Consider the following 22,700-nt stretch of genomic DNA (forward strand, 5'->3'; position numbering starts at 1 on the left):
TAACTGCACTGTGGTAACAAATTAATGCCATTGTTCAAGGCAAATATGCTAACAGTATTCCATAAAGTATTATGCTAATTTTGAAAGGTGAATTTCAAAGTTCACTTATATTTTGCATTTTCCAATACAAAAAATGTGTTTTATTCATCCCCACTGGTGAGAAGGCACCCCTTAACAGAGTTGAACAGTTGAGTGAGAGGAGGTTGAGTTGTTTTTTGTTTGTATTTTAAGGAGATGCCTCCTACTCTGCTCTCCCCACTTCCCACCATCCTCAAAGCATTATTTCCATTGCCTGGCAGAATTCTAGCAATGTAGATAGGACATAGTACCTTTCAAATTTCTTCAACATACTCAGTGCTCTTTCAGTGTTCAGAATATTTTCCAAAGTGATGTCCATGAAAATCCTTAATTCATCCTGAAGGAGAGCAAATAATTCTACAGCAGAGAACTACGTAAGGCACACACCTCAAATATGCCAGGTATTATTTAACAGAATTTATCATGCAGTATATTAGAACATTATCTGTTTATGTGGAACTAACCTCAGTAAGTATCAATTTTACCTTTCTTCCTTCCCTCAAGACTTAAACAAAATACAACCAACTTTCAAGGCATTTTCTTTCCAAGTTCCCTCTGTAGCGGTGCAATCAACAAAAGCTTTTGTACCCTCACATGTTCCACCAAGCTGAGAGCCCTTAAATAATGCTTGCTTACCTCTTTGGCAGCCGAAGCAAACAAACCATGTATTTTAATTTTTTTCTTCTACAGATACCTGTTCCTTCCACCAACTCGTGATTTCAGAAATATGGGAAAGTTAATTATTTGACTTATTTGTGCTACGTTGCCATTCACCCAATGAAATCATCCATTTTTGCATTATTCTTGCTAGCAAAACTTCCAGTTAAAGTACAGTAATGAAAAATCCTTTTGTTGGGAGGCCCTCAAGGCCCTTTCTGGCCTATTCCATGAAACTGGTCTCAAAGTTAGTTAATAAATGCAAGCTTTAAAGTGGAGAGATATTAGAATATTTTTTCAGTTTCAGAATACAAACTTTGAGATTTGCATAATTTTTTGGTGGTAACTCAGATAGAGGTATTCTTGTTTTCACGAGGATTCATCAGTAAATTAAATACTTATTTGAATCATAAAACCTACATGAAGATCATTTATCTGTTTGCAAAACTCTTCATAGTCTTGGTCAAAATCAGTCTTCCGTTGATCCAAGAAATTGTAATGCCTTTTCTTCATGATGTCAACAATGCTCTAAACAGTTTCACAGAAAAAGAAAGTTACCATGAAACACCTGTCTTATCAAAAAGCCTTACCACATCAAAATATTTAGCAAAACGGGCTGTGAACACTCACATTTTACCTTTGCCATTAGTTACCAGTATTTGCTGAGCCATATAAGCAAACCACTTAAATGACATATTTGCAGGAAACAAGTTGGTGCAATGGCCATATAAATTTCATTTATATTATTTACTTGTGTTTTAAGTCAATTAGAACTGACAGAAAATTCAGACTCTTGCTTTTCATCAGACATTTGTTACCCATTAAATATTCTCTCATGCAAAGGTTCATTATTTCTATTTAAAGGTTAACAAAGTTCAACATAGAAAAACACTTTCACATTAGTATTTTTCATGTCTTTAACTTAACTGATTCCATAGAAAAACAGACTATTCAAAAGTCACAGTAAGATACAGCACATCACCAGCCCAGGACTTCTTATTCCTGGCTTCTCTTACATAGCTGCTGTCCCCTCAAGTGAAAGTACATCTTAATCAGCATCTCCCTTGAGCTGTACACACAGTTAAAGGATTTCTAATGTTGAAGCACTGTCAAATCCTTCAGTACCTAATTTTGTCACTGTTAAAAAAATTACAACCACTTTCTGCCCTTTATGTATACTATCCAGAACCTTCCATGTAGTATTTTCTACCTAAGCACATATAATTTACCCTTACCTACCCACCCCCACATGAAATTAACTTCCTAGTAACTTAGGATTTAAGTGCTGCAATGGATAATGTGGTATATCTGTACAGTTTGCAGACTGCATCACAGCCTGGGCTAATGGTCACAGGCAGCTTTTCAAATACAAATGCCCCAAATAAATGAAGCGTCTGTGTTCCAGCCTACCAAAACAGTACCTTTCACAGCATGATCTGAAAATTCTCAGCAACCTGAGTTGCTGAGAAGCCTGGTGGCACAGCTTTAGAGACCGGTGAAGGGAGCAAAACCTAGAGCAGCCCACACCTATCCTGCCCATGTGGAATAGTCTTGGACCTAGCTATCCTTCCAGATGTGTCCAGGTTTCTTCTCAGAAGACTGAGAAAACTGGCTACTGTGAAGGATGCAGTCAGGGAATCAAAACCTCAGACTGCAACAGGGAGTGAATCAAACCAGGATGGACCACGGAATGCTCACATTTTATCCTACGGTTACTTAACTAGATCAAAATTATTTACTGATGGCCATAACAAAAAGGAAAAAGGCAGGGTAAAGCGTATTAGAATGCCATATTTGCCTGTACTGACACTGTATCACATCTGATCTCTAAAAGCAGCCTACAAACTCCATACATTGAATACTTCTCATTTATCTTAATATTTGCAAGTGCCATAATTATGATACTGCACTAATGAAGATATACAACAATTTAAGTTAACTCAGGCTCAGTAAAAGCAGGGAAGACTCTACTTGCTAGAAAATAAAGTTAATCTTGGAAAGAAGTAAGGAAAAGAACATGATTTAGAGTATTTATATTCTTAGAAGAGCTCCTTGTTGTTCAAGTCTCACTCCTACTCAATAAAAGGACCAGGAAAGAAACCCAAATAGTAATACTAACAAGCAAAGGGATTTTGCTGTTACAAAAGAAAAAGCCTAAACTTGAAGAGCTTTCCAGAGCAAACCAGCAAAGTCATTTCTCCTACCCCCTTATCCTAAAGATAGCCATCTGTGAAGTAACCCTTTCTTCCCTGATAAAACACAAAGCTGATGACTATACACTAGATCTAGAGTACAGATTTTAAGTAAACCTAATTATCTGTTTTGCTGGAATTAATCTTGCTATTTCCTTAACGAAACAACGCAAATCTGAGAGTCCAATGTTTTTTGGTTTTGTTTTTAAAGTACTTAGTTCAAGAAATCAAAGTTATATTTGTTTGTATTTATGCAACACAGAAATGGAACTGGAGCTTGTTTCACCCCAAGCTGCAAGGAAAATCTGACTGCAGCATCAACCACCATGGCAATGGAGCCAGCCTCAGTGGCAGGCACTGATCAGGTACCCCTAGAATAATGGACAAGAGATGAAGACAGTCTGCAGTTTTGTTCACAGTACACTTTCATAGCTAGCAAAACATTTGTCAAGACAGAAATGTTGCACTTTTTCTCCTGATCATAACACAAAACCAGGTCTCCAACTACTCCTGTTTACGAAGCCCCCCCATTTTGTTGTTTTTTTTCAATCAACTTTGATTTTAACATACCTCTTTCACATGTCCACCTGCTCCTTTTCATCTTGTCTGCTCGCTTCCCCAGCAATCACATATCTACATTGCTAACTATTACCCAGTAATTTTAGCACAACTTACAGAGTTAATTTTTCTCTTGATAAACACTTCTCTAAGTTTCATAATTATTTGCTGTTTAAAGTTCAAGTCAGACTGACAGGATATCCAAAATTTACTGTGTACCTCATATTTTGTGATCATTCCTTCCAATCCCTCTATCTTAGACTCTTGTAGAACCGAGTAGGTTTTCATAGTATTGAAAACATCTATTATCTTTACCAGACGTCGATGAAAGGTTTCAAATTTTCCAAAGATATACATCTCACTAAAATCAAATTGTCTTTCAGACGGATTTTGTTCCAATTTCTCTTTTATCTTATGAAAGCAATTTTGATACTCCTAAAATCAGAGAAGAATTTAAAAGGAGAACGTCAAGCATATAGTAAGAGGCACAGTCATCAGCTAGAACAAAATATATGTAGACAGATATTAACCTAACTTGACAGCAAGTAGAATTTTCATGAATAAACAATCCTGAACACTATGAAGACAGTAACAGAATTTGTCTCTGAAAACTAACCCAACAATACCATTAACAGGATCACACATTTCATCAAATGAACGAACTGCACATCTATGTATTTGTACATTCCATCCTTTGCTAGCATGAAATTCTGTTCCCTCCATTTTATACAGGGCTTGATGTGTTTACTGAATATCCAAGATGACAACCCAGATTTCAGTTTTCAAAGACTGAAAACAGTAATTGTGTGCTGAGCAGTTTTATTGAGTAATAATGTTTCAAATTTTCCAAAATCACTTTCCAGAACAAAAACCTTTCTGAAGTTAGAATGTCGCTCCATAGTAGCTTCCAGTTTTCATTCCGCTTTCTTAACTGGGCACAAATCTTACTCCAAACATGTTAAAATTAAATTCTTCCCAAAGTCAGATTACATAGTCAATGGATTTGCTTGAAATAGTTTTTAGTCTTTAAAGAGTAGTTCTCTTAAAAACACAATGTTCATTATTTTTTATCACATATATGTATGAATAACCCTACTTGGACATATTAATACAGATGGCACAGAGTTTCCCAAGTTGTTAGTGATTCAAATTTTAAGTTTTAATCTATTGATTTTCTGAAAGCTTTTGGAACTAATAACACTCAAACAAGAACTTAATCCTTGCACATATTTTAATGCAGCAAATGAATAATTTGCTACATCTTTACAGAAATATACAAATCTACTACTCATTGCTGATAGTAAGACATCATATAAATTTACACTAATTTGTGCTAGAACTATGCAAGATTTGTAGCTTCAGAGGGTGTCAGGATAAAGTTATAGTCTTCCAAGCACATATTATTAAGGAATCAAAAAATAATAACGAAGAAAACCTAACATGAACCTTCTGATACCTACACAGAGGTTATCAAAAAGACAGAGCTAGGCTCTTCACAGTAACACATGGACAGAGGCCAAGAGCCAACGGGCATAAATTGAAACACATGACATTCTGACTGGATGTAAGGAAAAGATCTTTCACCTGAAGGACAGTCAAGCAGTGAAGGAGGTTGCCCAGAAAGGCTGTGCAGTCTCTCCATCCTTGGAGAGCTTCAAGACTGGATGAAGGACTGGGCAACCAAGTTTGATCTCATAGCTGCCCCTGCTTTGGCTTTGAGCAGAAAGTTGAACTAGATACCTGCTGAGGACCCTTCCAAGCTGAATTATCCTATGATCTTATGTTCTAAAGGGAAGAAAAAATTCCCAAAAGAGTCATGGAAGTGTATGCAAAAAAAAAAATAAAGGTTATCTTCCCAACAAGTCTGTGTAACCTGAGCAGCTGAATTCTTCTCAGTTCATTAAATTGCCCTTTCTAAAGGTATGGCTTGTCCACAGATCTTTCAACAGATTCAGCGAAGAAACTCCCTCTGTTTTCATTTCTACCACACATCTCTCCTCACCATGTGAGAAGAAACTTTCTAGAGAAAGTCAGGCATGAAAATCTAAGTAATTCTCATATAAGAAGCATAGTTAAGTTAGGCTAAGCATCGAAATACTGTTTCCAGGAGACCAACAGACACTAAATTCCCTGTTAGCTCCAGTATAAACGCACCAGTTCCAAAGGGTATTTTTCAGTTGCTTCATTTTCCTTCTTTATAACACTCCTTCCTGATACAAAATAGTTTTCCTAATCATGCCCTCCTAAATCTCAACTTACATTCTGTTTTCCACATGCTCTTCCCACCTACCTGTTTAAGTCTAATGGCTGTTTGTAGCTTTTCCATAACTCTCTCCTGAGGTTGACTCCAAATGGTGGCCGTATTGTTGTTTGTAATGTAAGATTTACATGCTGCTATCATCTGATTGGTCACCTAAAAGCAGTTTTAACCTTGTGAAAAAAAAACATCTCAAGACAAAGCAGATCTTGCCCTTCTTTCAGTCTCATCCCATACCTCTGACTCCACCAGCCCAAAGCCTGCAAAATAGCAATACCAAATACTAGCCACATAGACGGGCTGCCCCCCTTGCCATATCCAGCCTCCAGACCATTACACCACCAAAACATTCTTGATTAACTACGTTCATCCTAAACCTAAACAGCTTGTACCAACCTTGAAATTACATTGAGGACTACAAAGTGAAAAGACTTCAGCACTTCTGAAAGCAAAAGTAAAATCAAGGGCCCATAAGACTATGATCATTAAAAAACAGGTTGTCCTTCCAACTCCATTTCCTTTTTATGAAAATATATGGTTTAAGGGCTATATAAATTTAACATAATTGGTTCTACAAAAAATAGTTCACCACAGGCAAAACTCATTGTAACAAAAAGTTCCTCTTGTTTTAGAAAGATCCTCTTCTTTAGAAAGATCTAGTCATATCAGGGTTGAGATTAGCCCTGATCTTCAAGAAGTCTGAAAAAATTCTTACAACTCCAACCTACAAGTAGTAAAATAAGTTTTAACTTTGAAGTAGTTTTATCACAGTTTCCAATTCTCTATACATTCAAAAAGCAGCATTCAATTGAACAAAATTCTGTCTCTTCAATTGCTTGGTCCCTTGTGTTTTCTGTCTCTCACTCAAGTAACAACACACACACACACAAAAAAACGTGAACATTTCCTTTCAAGCTGTAGCACTGACCTTCACAAACAGTGAGGATATTTTTTCAGACGTATTGTAATACTGAGAGATACTCTGAATCATTTTAATTGCATTTATGAGTCCTGGAATAGCATCCACCATGGACACCTGGAATGAAACACACTGTCTGAGCTCTGCTCAGTACTTCTGTTACCATACATTAGCCTGACACCTAATTAGAGAATGCAGGAGAGTTATGAACATGGTTTTTCTAATGTTTCTGCCCCTGCTTCCTTGGGTTTCTCCTGTGGAGATGCCTGTTCTACTTCACTCTCCAAGCTCTACAATTCAATTTTGGGGAAAAATTTTCATTGGAGTCTTGGCTGGAAGAAGTCTGGTCAGCCAGTGAAATTTGACAAAGGCCTCTTCGAAAGTACCACTTCTTTTCATAAAAAGTATGTTTACATACACTTTTGTAAACCTGATATAAGCTTGCATATAAAGAGATCCCAAAAGTTGCATTAAGCATCATAGCGCTTATTTGAATAAGGGAACTATGAAGAACAACCTTCCTACAGTACTGGCATTTAGATTACAAAAAATTACACGCAATAGATTAAGTACCGGGGAGGAGGTGACCTTATAGTCCATTCTTTGGGCTGCCCGGTGCCAGACGCGGCCGGTCCCAGCCGGCTCCGGCGGCCCCAGCACAGGGCACAGCTGAGCCCCTCAGCCCCGGGCGGGCGCCGCGGGGAAAGCCTGGGGCAGAAAGGGCACAACGCTGCCCGGCAGCCAGGGCTGAGGGAAAGGCTGTGAGAAACAGCCCCGCCAGCCCCGAGGGGAGAGCGGGAGGAGGGCAGGGGCTGCTCCGGGCGCCCCGGCAGAGACGCCCCCGCGGCCCCGGGAGAGGCCCCGGCGCGGCGGGCGCTTCCCGGCAGCCGCTGGGAAGGGCCCACGCTGGAGCGGGGGAAAGGTTTAAAAGGATGAGCAGCAAAGAGGAGCTCTTACAGGCTGACCACAGCCCCTCTATTGCCCATCTGCCTGTGACTCTCAGGGGAAGAGGAAGAGAAGTCAGGAATGAAGGGGTGAGGCTGTGCCTGGGGACAAGACAAAGATTAAAACCACATCTCCCTACCACCCCCCTTCTCCCCAGGCACAGCTTCACGATCAGAATCTAATTTTCACTGTCAATAAATTAAAGTTACTTTTCCCCAAGCTGAGTCTGTTTTGCCCATGCTGGTAAGTGATCTCCCTGTCTTTAAAAAAATCTATGAACTTTCTCATGCTATACTCTCTCCCCACCCTGTTGAGAGCAGGAATGAGAGAGTGCTTGGCCCATCGCAAGGTTAACCCCCCACACCCACTTTAATTCTCCGTGCCCTGTGTGGTGTTCACGAAGTGGTGTGTACAAGAGAAAAGCCTTTTGCTAAATACTTTGGAGTGTCATTTCAAAAGCCTCACAGTCCTGTCTTCAGCCCATGAATGGGACAAAGATTTTTCAGGCAGCTCCCCCACATCTGAGTTTCCAAAGCAATGACAGTTTTACTCTTATGGGCAAACTGGTTCTCAACGTTTTACAGATAAATATCAGTAAGGGAAAGGCTCATACTCCATGTCTTGATGGCTTCCACCCCAAGTGCTACACCCTCTTAAAACTAAACATCTCTGAAGCCGGCACCACTTCCTCGTATGGGGAGCACAAAGCAGATCAAGTCCAACAGACCCCGCACAAAAAGCTTGCCAAAAGCAAGCGTATTCACTTCCCCCCTGTTTTGTATGGGTATCATACTAACCTTTCATCCGAGAGACTCAAGTATCAGATTGGGAAACACTGAAAGAACACACTGTTCTAATACTGTCCAGTAAATGGAAACAAACAGAACCATACCATGGTTGCCCAGAGTGCTGTTTGGAAGCAATTTCACTTTGGGAAAAGTAGGTGGGAGGGAAGAGAGAGGTAGCTAGGATGGTCAAAGCTTTGAGTCTTCATGGCTACTCATCATATTTCTCTGACTAGCAAGACAGTCGGTTGCAAAACCAGTTTTAATAAAAGCAACCGTTTGCCACCTACTTTAGCAGATAATGGGACAGTGAGAATCCTTCCTCCGGTCCCGGTCCCGTACTTTAGGTTGGCTGGTTTTGTTTGCCACTTCTTATGCTTGCATCATCCTGTCACTATGGTATGAGAAGGTGATTTATATTTACACCTTAATATTTACATAACCATATTTATGTTTCCCTAACCCAGCAGCTGAAAATTGCCTTATAAATGTTAGGCTAACCATGACCTGACCTGGCCACCAACACAGCCCTGCCTTTGTCTTCAACATAGCACTAGGTTCACTTTCACTCCCTTCCCCCCCACACCTTTTTTCCTTTTTTTTTTTTCCTTTAAATTGCAAAGATTTCACTTCCTCCCACAGCACAGACTCCAGCTTCATCATCAGACCAAAAGCTTCATAGATAGTACAGCAAGAAAACAAGTACTTTATTTTGTCGCCAGAAATTCCCACTATGCCACTTTTAGCATAACTGAATAAAGTCTCAAACTGGAGATGCATATCTAAATGCTACCTATGTCATTTCCAAACTGATCCTACAAAATACATTCATTTTGGATGTCTCAAGAGATTTATGTTAAGAATTTAAAATTTCTGCTTACTGGATCACTGTTGTATAATGGGTCACAACATTTTTCCAGGGAATATAGATACTTCACGTTATCTTTAGCTTCATTTGCTGCATCTGTGATGCGGATATCCAATGCTCGCCAGTTCTAAGAATAGAAAGTTGAAAAAAAGAAAACCATGTATTTCAGAAGAACTGTTTTGAGATCACTCTGTTTTGTCCTTAAGCCTTTAAACACATTTGAAAGCATTTATCTACTTCAGTTACACTTGTTTACCCAAGATGTACAGGTGTCCTTGTTTTGCTTCTGTAAGTTGCCTGTGAACATACAGTCAGTTTAGACCACTCAGCTCAAGAAGTTATGTCAGTAGTAGTGTCACAAACTGCTGTAAAATACACAGGCATCATCTGTTAACTAGTTTTGCTTGATGGACTGATGAATGTATAACTGTGTATTTGTTTCACGTGTCTCATTTTGACAAGCCAAGACTTTTTGTTTTATTTACTTATTTTTCTGTTTGTAATGGATCTTTACCTTTGTTATGTCAATGTGAGAAGTTATGACCCCACAAGAAATTGACACACTGTAACAACATGAGAAAGAGTTTTTAAAAATGGGGGGTTTTAAATTTTTTCATTAAATGCTCAGTTCATTAATTCAATTTTCTCATTTAATAATCAACTTCTCAAAGATTTATAAGTATTTATTTCTGTTGAGCCATGTGGATGCAGTACATTACCAGTCTTCAGACAAAGGGGATTCCCAGTCTTTTCCAATAAACTAAACTAGATTTAAAGTTCATCCACTCAAGGTGAGGAATATAGAAGGACAAAGAAAACAAAAGCCAAAGATGCTTAAATATTTTCCCCACCAACTATGTTACATACATTAACAAAATGAACTAGGGTATACAGAACATTTCTAGTCTTTACATGTGTCATAATTCAAAATAGCAACCTTCAGCAGTTTGGATTTAGCAGCAGTGAGTACTCCAAGCACTGCCTTCACATCTGGGCTCTTCAGCTGATCTGTAAGGTAGTTGAATTTCGACAATTTCTTTTTCCAGTAATCAAGCTCTGCTCGTGGTCCAAGGTCATCAGCTTCCTTTCTCAACTGGTCATTTTCTGCAAGAACCTTTCACCATACAGTAATATTAGTGAGTGATGCTAGTCTTTATCTGCATGGATAGCATGAATTAATTCATAATTGAGCTTCTAGGTAATTTATCACTGGAGGTTAATACTAACTCAGCCACCACCTGACATCAGAGGCTTTAATTTTGCTTGGCCTTTTTAGTTCTGAATTAAAGAGGGAGTATTATCCCAAAAGTACTGTTACAGACAATTGTATTTTCTGCAAATAACCTGCAAAGCATGTTTCAAAGTATGATTTTGAGCACTAAGAATAGTGTTCACTGAATTATTGTGTTCCTTTTGCTGTCATCAAATCCACTGGGAATCACTACTTGTTTTCTACTTTAAGAACAAGGTGATTATCAAAAACAGGGGACTAAGCTTCCAAAGACACATGTATGCTCTATTTCCTAGTAGATGGAAAAAGGTCTCAATAATATTCTCACTGAGAAGTAAAAGCACACAAAACATGCCAACAGTACTTTAAAATACAGGGATTGATCACATCTAACTTTATAGAAAGGTAGCTATACGCCAAAATTAAATTCATCATCTGACAATATGCAGATGTTATTATAGTTCACACTTATCTACTGTATCACCTGTTCAATTTGTTTGGTCCATCCTTTCATGCAGGCTTCTATTCTTTCAAGAGCATCTATGCTGTTAGCAGCCATTAGATAATCGGAAGGTCCTCTTAGAGTTTTTAAATCATATGTTTCACATTTCTTCAGATTGACCTAAAACACAAGTTAAAAAAAAAATGAAATGCTGAAATGTTTATGACAAATAATCCAGCAACTTTAAAAAATAACTGGTGGCCCCACTTGGGGCATCTCACTTTATTCCCACTTCAGTTTAAATTAAACTGGTTTGAGCCAAGAACTCAACTCCAGAATCCGGAGAATTCACCAACCTGGCAGCTGTGCTCTCATGCCCTCTCCTTCACAACAGCTGAGTAGAAACTAACAGTTAAAGCAACCATTTGTCATACATTAATCATTCTTGGTTTAAGAGTCACCACAGCCATTGGAGCATCAAGAAGTTAACAGTGTCAAAGAACTGGCACCAGAACAAACAAGAACAGAAGCACCTGCAGAATCGTTAAAGCCACAGATCAAAGTATAACAGGTTACCGATTACAACAAAAGTGTTATTTTTTTCTCCAGTTTAACAAAAGCAATTTTTATGTGTATTCTACAACAGGAATTGATTCAAAAGCTCCAGAGCAAGAGACATTTTACAGATAGCTCAACTTCTATTTGCCATGTGAGCGTACTACCTTTTCCAACAGACTTTGCTGAGTTCCTGATAGCACGCTAACAAACCCTTCCAGAGAACAAAGGAAGTCCTGCTTAATATTGGAGGCTTGTTGAGGTTCACCAAGTTCAACCCAGCCATAGTCCATAGCCTGTAAGGCTGGAATGAAGATTTCCGATATCAACTGTTCAATACTTTTTAGTAAGCCATCTCGACCTACATTCATCATACTAAAATTTACTTCCTGTAAAAGAAGCAGAATACAAGTTAAAATAGAGAACAAAATTTTGCCATCATTATATTTATTCCAGTCCTATTGCCTCAGGCATCTCAAAAATTACCAGTGTGTACAATAACAGCACAATTCTTGCTAGCAGGGGCTGCAAGATTTGCACAGTCACAATTTCTCATACAAAACTGAGGAAACAAAGATCTGAAAACAGTTCCAAAATATAATGAGAGTATAAGAGACCTCTATTTATAAAGCTCAGTTTATGTCTGAGTAAAAGGATCCCAGCCTGCCACTTCTATAGCTACCAGAATTATACTTTTGAATATATTCCTGTATACATATGTGTATATATACAGGCAGAGTTCAATGCACTTAAAAGGCTTAGATGCCAAAAGAATTATGAACTACAGTTAATTCTGACTTGCAGTCGCCCAAAGATTTTGGTCTAGGAATAATACCTCTATCCAGTTTGAGCAATATCAATTCACACAGCATCTGCTTTTTAGCCATTCTGAAGGAGACTCTGAAGACTTCCAAGGTAAATTGCATTGATCTGCTAGCCATTTCTTGCTTCATTAGAAGGTATCACAAGAATTTTCAACAACATAATTTAACACCAAACAACTACTATTTCAGTGTCACACATTAGACGTGTCTTCAGACATATGATTTTTACTTTTCAACTTGTCTTTCCTAGTTCTAAGGTATTATCTACTACCAGCAAGGGTTGTATCATTACTTGTGAAGAAGTCTGCTTTACACATCTTTCAGTTGCAATTACAAGCTTGCAAGCATTATTAGCAAGCAACAAAAATTTCAAATGTTAAATAGGATACATAATTGACTAAAACCTAAGCCAGATCTTTCAAAATCATCAAAAAAAAGAAGCTACACATAAAGCATTAAAGCATGTATCTGTAGAAGCCAAATAATAGTCTGGTGATGACAGCCAGCTCACCCTTTGCTTTTTTATTTCTTGCCTATCTGGGCAAAATACAGTTTTAAAGGTTTTCATAGAAGAGATGGGGAAAGTTAAAACTTGCTGGCTTAGGAGCTATACTTGAAAGTTCCCATTTTCAAGTGTATAGAAACTTTTCCACAACACTAAATTCTCATTTAGCCCATAATTTTTATTCTAGTACTCTGATTAGTTTGTCTACAACTGCAGGATTCCCTACATCCTACTCTGTGCTTCTTGCTACTTGATCAGCTTTGTTCACTTCAGACAGTCATAGATTTAAAGAGTGTTTCAACAATAAATATTAGTTTATATGTAGATTGCACATACGCTTTCAAAAATAAACCTCTTTTTTTAATGGATTTGCTAGCACTTATTGAAATTCAACAGCTTATTATTTAGGTATTAAGTAGTTACTCTTTGTCATTCTGGATTGTCATAAATTTTCTTCCTTAGCATCACTTCTTCATAGCAATGACACACTTCAAGTTGCTGCCGCTAGATAATGTCATTTTTCCCATTCCCCTCCTTTTCTGCCCTGTGTTTCATTTAGCCAGACTGTGTCCTTTTCTCATGGCTCCACATTAAAGGCTGTCAAATTACATGCTGAGAACATGTAACCCAAGATGAAAATTAATTGTAAACAAGACTACGTACAGTGATAAGCAGTCACTAACTCTTACCTGACAGATATTCTCAGTTGTGATGGGTTTAAAAAGGCTAGATCTAATGAAGAAAATGCATACACCACTTAAAGCGACTTCTTTTCCCTCTGTCACAAACACTTCAGGTTTCTTCTTCTTTGTCAAATGAGAGTTCATTCCTGTTCCTGGAAGGCCAAAATGCTCTATAGATTCAAATAAAAGAAACATTTAAAAACCACTGATTATTTATTCAGAGAAAAGTTTTCTAAACAAACAGTTCAGCCATCATTTGTGTATCTCTGAGTCCCAGTCCCCTGGAGCCACCCCATGGGACTGTCTGCAGGCAGTACACGGCATCCGGAGTCCTCATGGCACCGCAAGAACTATTTCGTCTAGTTTTGCCACTGTCACAACAAAAGCCTTTCATTTCTATTAATTTATTTGTTTCCTATTCCTTCTAAGCAAAGGTTTAGGCTCAAGATATCTTACATGGCTCTCCATCATGCAGTTGCAGATAATACTTTACTGTTTAAAAAAAAAAAAAAGAGAAAAAACAGAGGAAATGTAGTTTACCTCAGAAGAGCTATTATCAACTGTCTTCCCTTAAAAACATGTAGACATAAGTCTAACATAAAAAAAAAATAGACCACTTCTGGAAACAAGGAGAGAAAGGCCACAGCAGATGCTTTGGGGGAAAAAGAAAACAAAAAAACAATAAGGGAGCTACATGGGACTTCCCTGTCCTTTCTTCTTCCCCCAACATGAATAGGCTGCTCCCTTGATTAGGCTGTTGGTAACACTTGTAAAGAGTCACGAAGAAGCAGCAGTGTCTTTGAGGGAAAAACAGTTCTCTTAAATTGTGGTTTTGGCCATGCTACTTCTCTGTTCCTAGTTCTCTAGTGTTACCTCAGAGTAAAATACACAGCAGACATACACAACTCGGTGAGGCACTGCAACAACAAACATATCAAAAAGTGAATTGTTGATACCAGTAGTTAAAGGACAACATCACAAAAAATGCAAAAAGTGACAGGTCCCTTGCCCTATTTTCTTTCAGGCACATGACCAAGTGCCCTAGACATCCCTATTTTGGATCAGGCAGCCACCTGTAAGTCCCCTCCCCACCATTTTGTTCACATCACTTTTCCCCCTCCTCCTTTTCACCACAGCACCTGCAGAAGACTCTTTTTTGTTTACCTCAGGATTACATCAAGGGCTCTGTCACCAGCAAAACAGTCTTGACTCTGGGAATTCTATTAATTTTACTTATTGCCAACTAACATAAACTTGCACTATCCTTGTAGTTCAGTAACTACAGAGGCTAGACCAGCAACAGTTGTCCCAGTTTTCAGGGCATTCCCACAATGTATGGAGCTGGAGTAGGTCGTATACGCCGCAGCCTCTTCAGAAAAGATGTACTGTTTCTGAACAGGGTGCTAGAAGTTCTTAAGCTGCATATTAAAAGCGCTATTCAGAACGCTGCAAAAAATCTGCCTGTTATAACATGCTGCAGGAGAACCTAAGTTGCTTTACCTGTCTCTGTTGCCTCTGTATCTTGATAGTAGAACATCAGATGACGGAGACCTCCAGGGGCCAGGAATCTGTTAATGCGCTCTATCTGTTTGAGATCATGTTGAGATCATTATGCATAGCATACCCACTAAAAAAAGTTTAACTTGCTCAAATTTTTAACATAAAGGGTTGACAAATACTCATCACATCATCATTGTTCAATAATAAAGTTATACCAGGCCCCGTTACTATCCCCAAAAAATGACTGAGTTGCCTTGTCCTTCAGCAGCACACAACTACTTGACTGAACCATTTAAATTTTTCTATGCTGAACACAATTTAACATAGCCAGGCCACGTTCCAGTTTACTGAAGCCACTTACTGTACATGCTGTGTATCATCTCTCAAACTGAGGGCACAGGGCATTCTTCATTCACTGAAGTGCAGCAGCACCCCATTGAAGCCCCTCACCCATGTTATTCTTACTGCCATTCAGCTAACTAGCTGAAAGCAGAAAACACACAGCTGCAATTATTCCAGATCATAGCAACAGAGGAAGCCTTTATTTATATTTTAAGCACCAGGACAATTTCACAGCTCTCCATCGATTTAAGGCTGCCATCAAGCATCCTTGAACCCTGTATTGGTAGTGTAGTCCAGGTATCTCATGTATAGGCCATACAGGCCTAGAAGAAAATTAATTGCTCTATGCTAGTATGTGCTGATCAGTGTTTCAGCACTTGAAAGTCTGGCCTAATCCATTCTTTTTCTAGAACTATGAGTCATTGTTTCATATAGTCCCTAACTACATAGCGATCTTACACCAGAAAAGGCTTCTACTTCTAGAACTTCTTCAGAAACATTTGGTGGTACCATTTGTGCTTCTTTAGTGCAGGAGAAAGGCTAAGAGATCACCAGCAGCAGGAAGAAAGCCACATTTATCCCTCTTACATTAATAATGGGCCTCAGTTACACCAAGATCATATACACTGCTATTGCAGAAAATCTTGGCTGAGCCCTCCGAGATGAGGTCAAAACAACTGTTACACTTTTCTCTTTCCAAGTTTAGCAGCTGCCAATATTTTCTTCATCTGACAATTATTCTCAGGCAATATAGTTTGCCAAGAAACCCATTTAGAGATAGAATAGACAAAAGCTGAAACAAGTTCTGCTTTTTAACCTGTGTGACAGTGTTCTGCACAGCTTATTTCCCTATATCACATGGAATCACAGAAATGTTGGAAGGAACATCTGGGAGATCTCAAGGCCAGCCTCCTGTATCATCAACATCAGCTCAGGTCATCTAGAGCTTTGCCTAGGCTAAGTCTCAAAAACCTTAAGGACACAAATTCCACAACTCACTTGAGTAACCTATTCCCATGCTGCATTACCCTCCTGGTGAAGAAGGGTCTCTTAATATTCAATTTCCAAGTTGTGGCTATTGCCTTTGTCATATCATCTGCAACTGCTGAGAAGAGTTCAGACCTGCCATCTTTGTAACTACTCTTCAAGCAACTGCAGGCTATTATTTGACTGCCCCTCAATCTCTTATTGTCTCTCTTCTCATATTTTACATGCCCTACGTCCCTTACTGTCTTGGTAGTCTTCCACTGGACTTTCTTCAGTTTCTCAGCAGTATTAGCACGGCAATGGGAATGCATAAATTTAAGGTACACGGATGGAAAAAGAATACAAGAGAAAACTAAACCAAACACAACCATGTTTACTTTAGTGTCAGGGAGTAAAACAAGATCTACTTACTGTCTACCTATATTTTAAAAAAATAATGATTTCTTTTCAAATCACAAAATGTATTTCCATTGCATATAATACCACCAACTTCGATGCACCGTTTCCTCAATAGACATATTTCTGTTTACTCCCTGCATTAACCCTCATGTAGTCAGTCAGATCACTTAGCCATTCTATTTTGTCAAGTAGTTTCCATCCAATTTAATTTCCTAAACTAGATCACAGTGTAGTCTCACAAATGCCAGCGGCAGCCTAATGGAAACAACAATAACATGCAGCCTGCTGTGGACAGGACTCTTGAATTTGAATCTCTATGTACTATGTATTCAAGGACTGAGAGACTTCATGCTGTGGATCCAGTATGAAATACAGTCACAGGTTTTACTGTACTATCTATAACTGTTGTAAAGCAGATATTCTAATAAATTTCAAAATCAATATTGTTACAATAGGTCCTGAAACTAAGAACACTTTTGTTCAACTTAATTACAAAATGCGGAGACATATTTTTCTGATGAGAAGACTTGAGTAATCTCAGACATGAAGTCTGATGACTATTTCACTGAGTATTTGATGGTAATATCAGTTCTAAAACACCCCATGAGCTTCACTATCAAACTCATCAGATTACCTGGTTACCATCAAGAACAGCATCTTCTACTTCTGCTTTGTCCAGATTCACACAAGAGGCAATGGTATCCAGTAAGTAATCATGCCTGCCATCCATCCGAGCACGTTTAGCCTCCCTCTCTTCCTTGAGCTTTTGCTGTTATAAAACACAAAGTGGAAAAAGAATAATTCACAATCTATTTTGAAGACAAAAAAAAAGAAAATTCTAAAATTTATTAAAATAAGTAAAGGCTATAACATTCTTCCATACTTGTGGTTTATGTTTTTAAGTCACTCAAATGAAAGTTTTAGAAGCGACCACTGTTATGATTTTACAGTTGATTTCCTGTGTTCTATTTTCAGATTTAGCACAAAATCTCTATCATCAGTCTTTTGTACAATACTATTTATTTGTTGTAAGGCTCTCTAGAAAAAAGGTATTTTATATATATGGCTCCATCATTCTGCAAGTTCTCTTCAATACCCTAAGTCCTCAGTCCCAGCTTTTTATTCTATTAACATATGACCAACAAGTCAATATAGGATTCTGACCCATCTTTGTTATTCATGGAAAATATTACAAGCATTCTCTAATAAAGACAGATGCTCCTGGAAGAAGCTAGGGTTTCATACATTATCTCTCGTCATGGTTTAGCCCCAGCCAGCAATTAAGCACCACACAGCCGCTCACTCCCCCGCCCCACAGTGGGATAGGGGAGAGAATTGGGAAATACTCGTGGGTTGAGATAAAAACAGTGTAATAGGACAGCAAGAGAGAAGGAAACAACAATGATGATAATAATAATACCAACAAAGGAATGTACAAGCACAAGTGATGCCCAGTGCAGCAATTGCTCACCACCCGGTGACCAACAGCCTGTCCCCGAGCAGTGATTCCCACCCCCCGGCCAACTTCAGTTTATGTACTGGGCATGACGTTACATGGTAGGGAATATCCCTTTGGCCAGCCTGGGTCAGCTGTCCCGGCCGTGCCCCCTCCCAGCTCCCCGTGCACCTCCCCGCTGGCAGAGCATGGGAAGCTGAAAAGTCCTTGACTGAGTATAAGCACTACAGCTACTCAGCCACAGCTAAAACTTCAGTGTGTTACCAACATTATTCTCATACCAACTCCAAAGCACAGCACTGTACCGGCTATCGGAAAGAAAAAACGCCATCCCAGCTGAAACCAGAACATCTCTTTAATAAAATAAGTAGTAAAACAAGCCACCAGCCTGAAGGCACACAATAGTTTACAAACATGCTTAACTATAACTATTATACCATTCTTCAAGCAGTATGCCTACACTTCTAATTAAATTGAATTCCCATATGTAATACACCTGCAGCAGCACAAGGTGTTCATCTTGCATTGGTTACCAGTTCGCAACTCCACCTATACAGACGGCCCTTGACAAGTTCATAGCCTCCATTTCTTCTACAAGTTGCTGTTTATGTAGGCTGAAATCACGAGCACCTTCTTCTCAAACTGGGCAGTCATGCCCTGATGTTTGTTTCAGTTCTTTTAATGCTTTTCAATCCTCCAATTGCAGTCTCTCAAGCACTATACCAAATATAGTAGCTATTGTGTATAGCTGTCCACAATATTTGATGTCTAAGGCAGTATTTGATGTCTAAGTCCAGTAACAAGAGCATTCATTAATAAGTCACAAAACTTTAAATGTCGAGTTAACTTAAATTCTTTTCATGAACTGTACCTAGGAAAAAAGGGAACTAAATAGATAGTAAAGCTACAATTTTATGAAGATTAAGACATGCACTTGCATTTATCATGTGTCACTTCTGGAAGGCATTTGCATTGTTCTGGTGGATCTCTCTCTCTAATGAATGCAAGTTGCATGCATGTTCTTCCTGATAGTCAGTACAGTGCAATTCAAGGACTCACCCTGCCTGTCATGCCTCCACATTTTGATGATCTGACATTTCTGTGAACTTCTTCTCTTCCCCAAATGACGTGCTCCCCCAGTCACAAACTCTCACTTCTCAGTTGTTGCAGTCATCAGAAGACACTTCTGCCTCACTTTTAGGATTAGGTTGTCCCCAAAAAAGTATAAGAAACCTAACTTCAGTGCTTTCAATAGCAAATCATTAATTTAAATATTTAAAGCTCTCAGAAGCCAGACTGGAAACTGATCAAAATATCAGTTTCCATTTGCATACTACTTAAAGAACAAATTTTTAAGATATTCTTTACTGAGGATTAGCAATCTCAGAGAACGAATTGCAAGAAATCGTTGAGCTTTCTACCTCTCATTCTTCCCTTTCCCCTTCCACCCTATCTTTAAGGGCCAGAAATAAATGAGCAAAAGGTTCATGGAGGAACAAGTAGATTTCTATTCCAGATTTGTTTCCAATTTTTGCATAGGGATGCAGACTTTCGTATCACCCAGAACTTCAACGAAGGAATTTACTAGCCTGTTCCAAAATTCCATCTTTGGACTTCAAGATGCAAACTTTAACTAGCCCCACATCTTGCTTCAAACTAGCAATGTGGTCATGGCCTAGGAATTTTTGTATATTTTACGATTCACTACAGAAGCACCTATCCTAAACAGCATCTGTATAAAAAAATACAAAAAAACAGGCAGGTTTATGCAAATAAATATATTTTAATAGAATACTGAAAGAGTAAGATTTTAAGATGGAAGGATTGCTAAAACACATAAGCTATTGTTTACGTAGCTAAGAAAGGAATTGCTGGTACGTGCAGTAACACTTACATGCAAACCCTGAAACGTATCAGCAGCAATTCTGATCAAGGTCATAAAACAAAGTCTCCTCATAACGTCCTATGATGTAGGAGTATCCAGACTAAACAGTATTTACAAGAGATAAATGCTTTCTCACTTAGATATCTGGAAGGATTATCCAAGTTTTTATATGGTACAGCTTTACCTCAGTTCTTCATTTAAAGAACAGCAGTACAGCCAGTTTAGTTTTGCATTTCTCCCCCCGCCCCCAGTTACAAAGGTAAGAAAGGCCATATGACACAGTCCCACAACAGATACAAGTCCAAAGCTAAACTAATTAACCGAAGAGTCCTTCTTTGATGATTAGTCTAGCTATAACAAGTAACTTGCTTTATGTTACGTAAAACCTTAAAATTCCTAATACCTCAATACCAAAAATTTAGCACTGGAAACTAATTTCAGTAGACATCTTCTCCCGAAGCAGAATAAAGGGGAGATTCCCAAATCCATTTTAACATATGCCTAAACCCATAACCATCACACCATGAATCTGAAGCAACAAGTGGGAATTAAGTTAAAATTAATTATATTAAAAAGAAGTGTCTTCTAACTACCACAAGAGTATATAAGCATATATTTTTAAGCTACTAAAAGATCAGAAGTCAGAGATGCCAGGGGTCCTTCCTTTGAAACAGCCGCCTCAGAAACCAAGTATTGATTATTGCCAACCTCTACATTACAGACTGCAGTTGCTGATGTCTGCGGACACTCTAAAGTTTGCATGAACATTATTTAGTATGCAAGTCATAACTGCACAAGTTAAAACTTGTTCCTGAACACAATTTATCCAGCAAATGATGCATATGCTTTTCAGAATACTGTGCATTACTGAATTTAGAATGCTCAGATCAAAGTTTTACGAATGAGCAATACACTTGAACTTTACTGGGAAGTCAAAAAGTAAGAGTGTTCTAATTGTTAATTTACTGTCTTATCCAAAATTTATTTAAGCAAAATGCATTCCTCTGGCTCTCCTTTAACTTGCTAAGATGTTTTATGTTGCATAAGCATTGCTCATGGATTTCCCTGTAAAAGTAAACCGCAAACCATTTTACACTTTCCAAACACCCTGAGTTTTCAGACACACACCGTTTTATTTGCTCCTCTCCAAAACACACATACCCCACAGAATTAGAGCAGTCCCTTTAGCTGACACTTAAATCTCAAACATCAATCAGAGCTTTCCCACATTTGTTATAACATTGCATTAACTCAGAAACAGTTTGTCAAATGACCAGCTTTTAAAATTAGTCCAAGGGTCTTAATGACTTCTATATTTCATTATTGTTTCTCAATGCTAAGTAGTGTCTTCATAATTCTATTCCTACTTTACAAATATGAGAAGAGTGAAGTTAAACTTCACTTTTCCTTGGTGGCAGATTCCACCCCCGTTTGTTACCAGATCTAGCATCAAGGTCTTTATTTGTACCAGTATAACAATTGTGAAATTATACCATTACCAGACCACTGCAACAGTCTGAACAAGATACAAGTACCAGCCATCAAATGCATAAATATTTCCCAGTACAAATTTACCTTTCAAAATGAATCGTGCAACTAACTTGACTGATACCCTACCAATTAACTTATAAGACCAATTACATAAAAAACCTATGTCTCATGACAAATACCTATCCCAAATACTATATTTTGCTTTGAAAGGCCAAGTTTATCCATTTTATATAATTAGAATGTTTCGGGAAACTGACATAATCCATTTACATCATTCTAAAACACACATTTTACTACCCCCTCCCCTGCCTCAATTCACACCCTTATTCTAACTATACAGTTACTAGTCTCAACCTATTCCAAAGTTCAGTTTTCCTTACCTTTATAACTCTGCCAATGCTCTGTTTCCAAAGTTGCTTTCTTCCAGCTCTAAACATTGTACTATTCAATACAAGCATCAAGTACGATTTTTCAGCAATAAGCCTTAAACTATGGTACAAGCTTCTTGATTCATCATTTTGCCCTCTCCCCCCAAACTTTGTTCATGTTTTTTCATTCCTTATCTGTAGGAACACCAAAAAAACTCTAGAAAATACAGCAGGGACCTAAAAAGCCAGCAACTATATACCTTAGCTCTGTATTTAAAATTCAGTTCTAATGTGCATTTAAATTGCTTGAAACCTAAATTGGACTACTTTAGAAACTACAGGTCTCTAATCACAGAATTAACTGCTTATAGATTAGGAGTTGAAAATGACTGCTACCAACCACAGTGTTGTTAAGGTGATATCGTTTATATACAAACACCACTCACTACACTTCATCATGCTCAAGGGCAACATAACCATTTGCAAAAGTCAATTTTATAACTGCTTATCTGATTTGTGTTTGGCCTTCTTAAGTAATCCTCGTGTCAACAGACGTCTTTGTTTCCTTGTCACAGATGATTGTTTAAATATATAGCAACAGTCAACCAGCTTTCAAATAGCTTTTACCTACAGACTGCTCAATTACTGAGTTTTTTTATACAAGCACATGCAGTTTCAGTTATTTTTCAGTTGTACAATGGTTGCTTAATACAGCAATTTTTCTTCAGCAAGGAATGTTAAGTTTCTTCTTCTTAAAAGAGCCTTAATTTTTT

General features: G+C 38.2%; 1 protein-coding gene across 1 annotated transcript in view; it reads right to left on the minus strand.

Annotated features, from left to right (window-relative positions):
- Positions 1–21,996, minus strand: part of DNAH5 (dynein axonemal heavy chain 5) — a gene marked incomplete at both ends in the record, with an annotated part of 132,058 nt that extends 110,062 nt beyond the window's left edge. The window contains 13 exons of the mRNA XM_082015325.1: positions 330–415; positions 1,156–1,263; positions 3,705–3,920; positions 5,776–5,898; positions 6,671–6,778; positions 9,273–9,386; positions 10,197–10,373; positions 10,975–11,112; positions 11,655–11,876; positions 13,506–13,669; positions 15,000–15,084; positions 17,362–17,496; positions 21,940–21,996. Of these exons, the coding sequence (XP_081871451.1) occupies positions 330–415; positions 1,156–1,263; positions 3,705–3,920; positions 5,776–5,898; positions 6,671–6,778; positions 9,273–9,386; positions 10,197–10,373; positions 10,975–11,112; positions 11,655–11,876; positions 13,506–13,669; positions 15,000–15,084; positions 17,362–17,496; positions 21,940–21,996 (1,733 nt within the window). The remainder of the gene's footprint in view (positions 1–329; positions 416–1,155; positions 1,264–3,704; positions 3,921–5,775; positions 5,899–6,670; positions 6,779–9,272; positions 9,387–10,196; positions 10,374–10,974; positions 11,113–11,654; positions 11,877–13,505; positions 13,670–14,999; positions 15,085–17,361; positions 17,497–21,939) is intronic.
- Positions 21,997–22,700: the final 704 nt, after the last annotated feature.

The sequence above is a fragment of the Phaethon aethereus genome, assembly GCF_964289735.1.
Source record: "Phaethon aethereus genome assembly, chromosome: 2".
NCBI lineage: Eukaryota > Metazoa > Chordata > Aves > Phaethontiformes > Phaethontidae > Phaethon > Phaethon aethereus.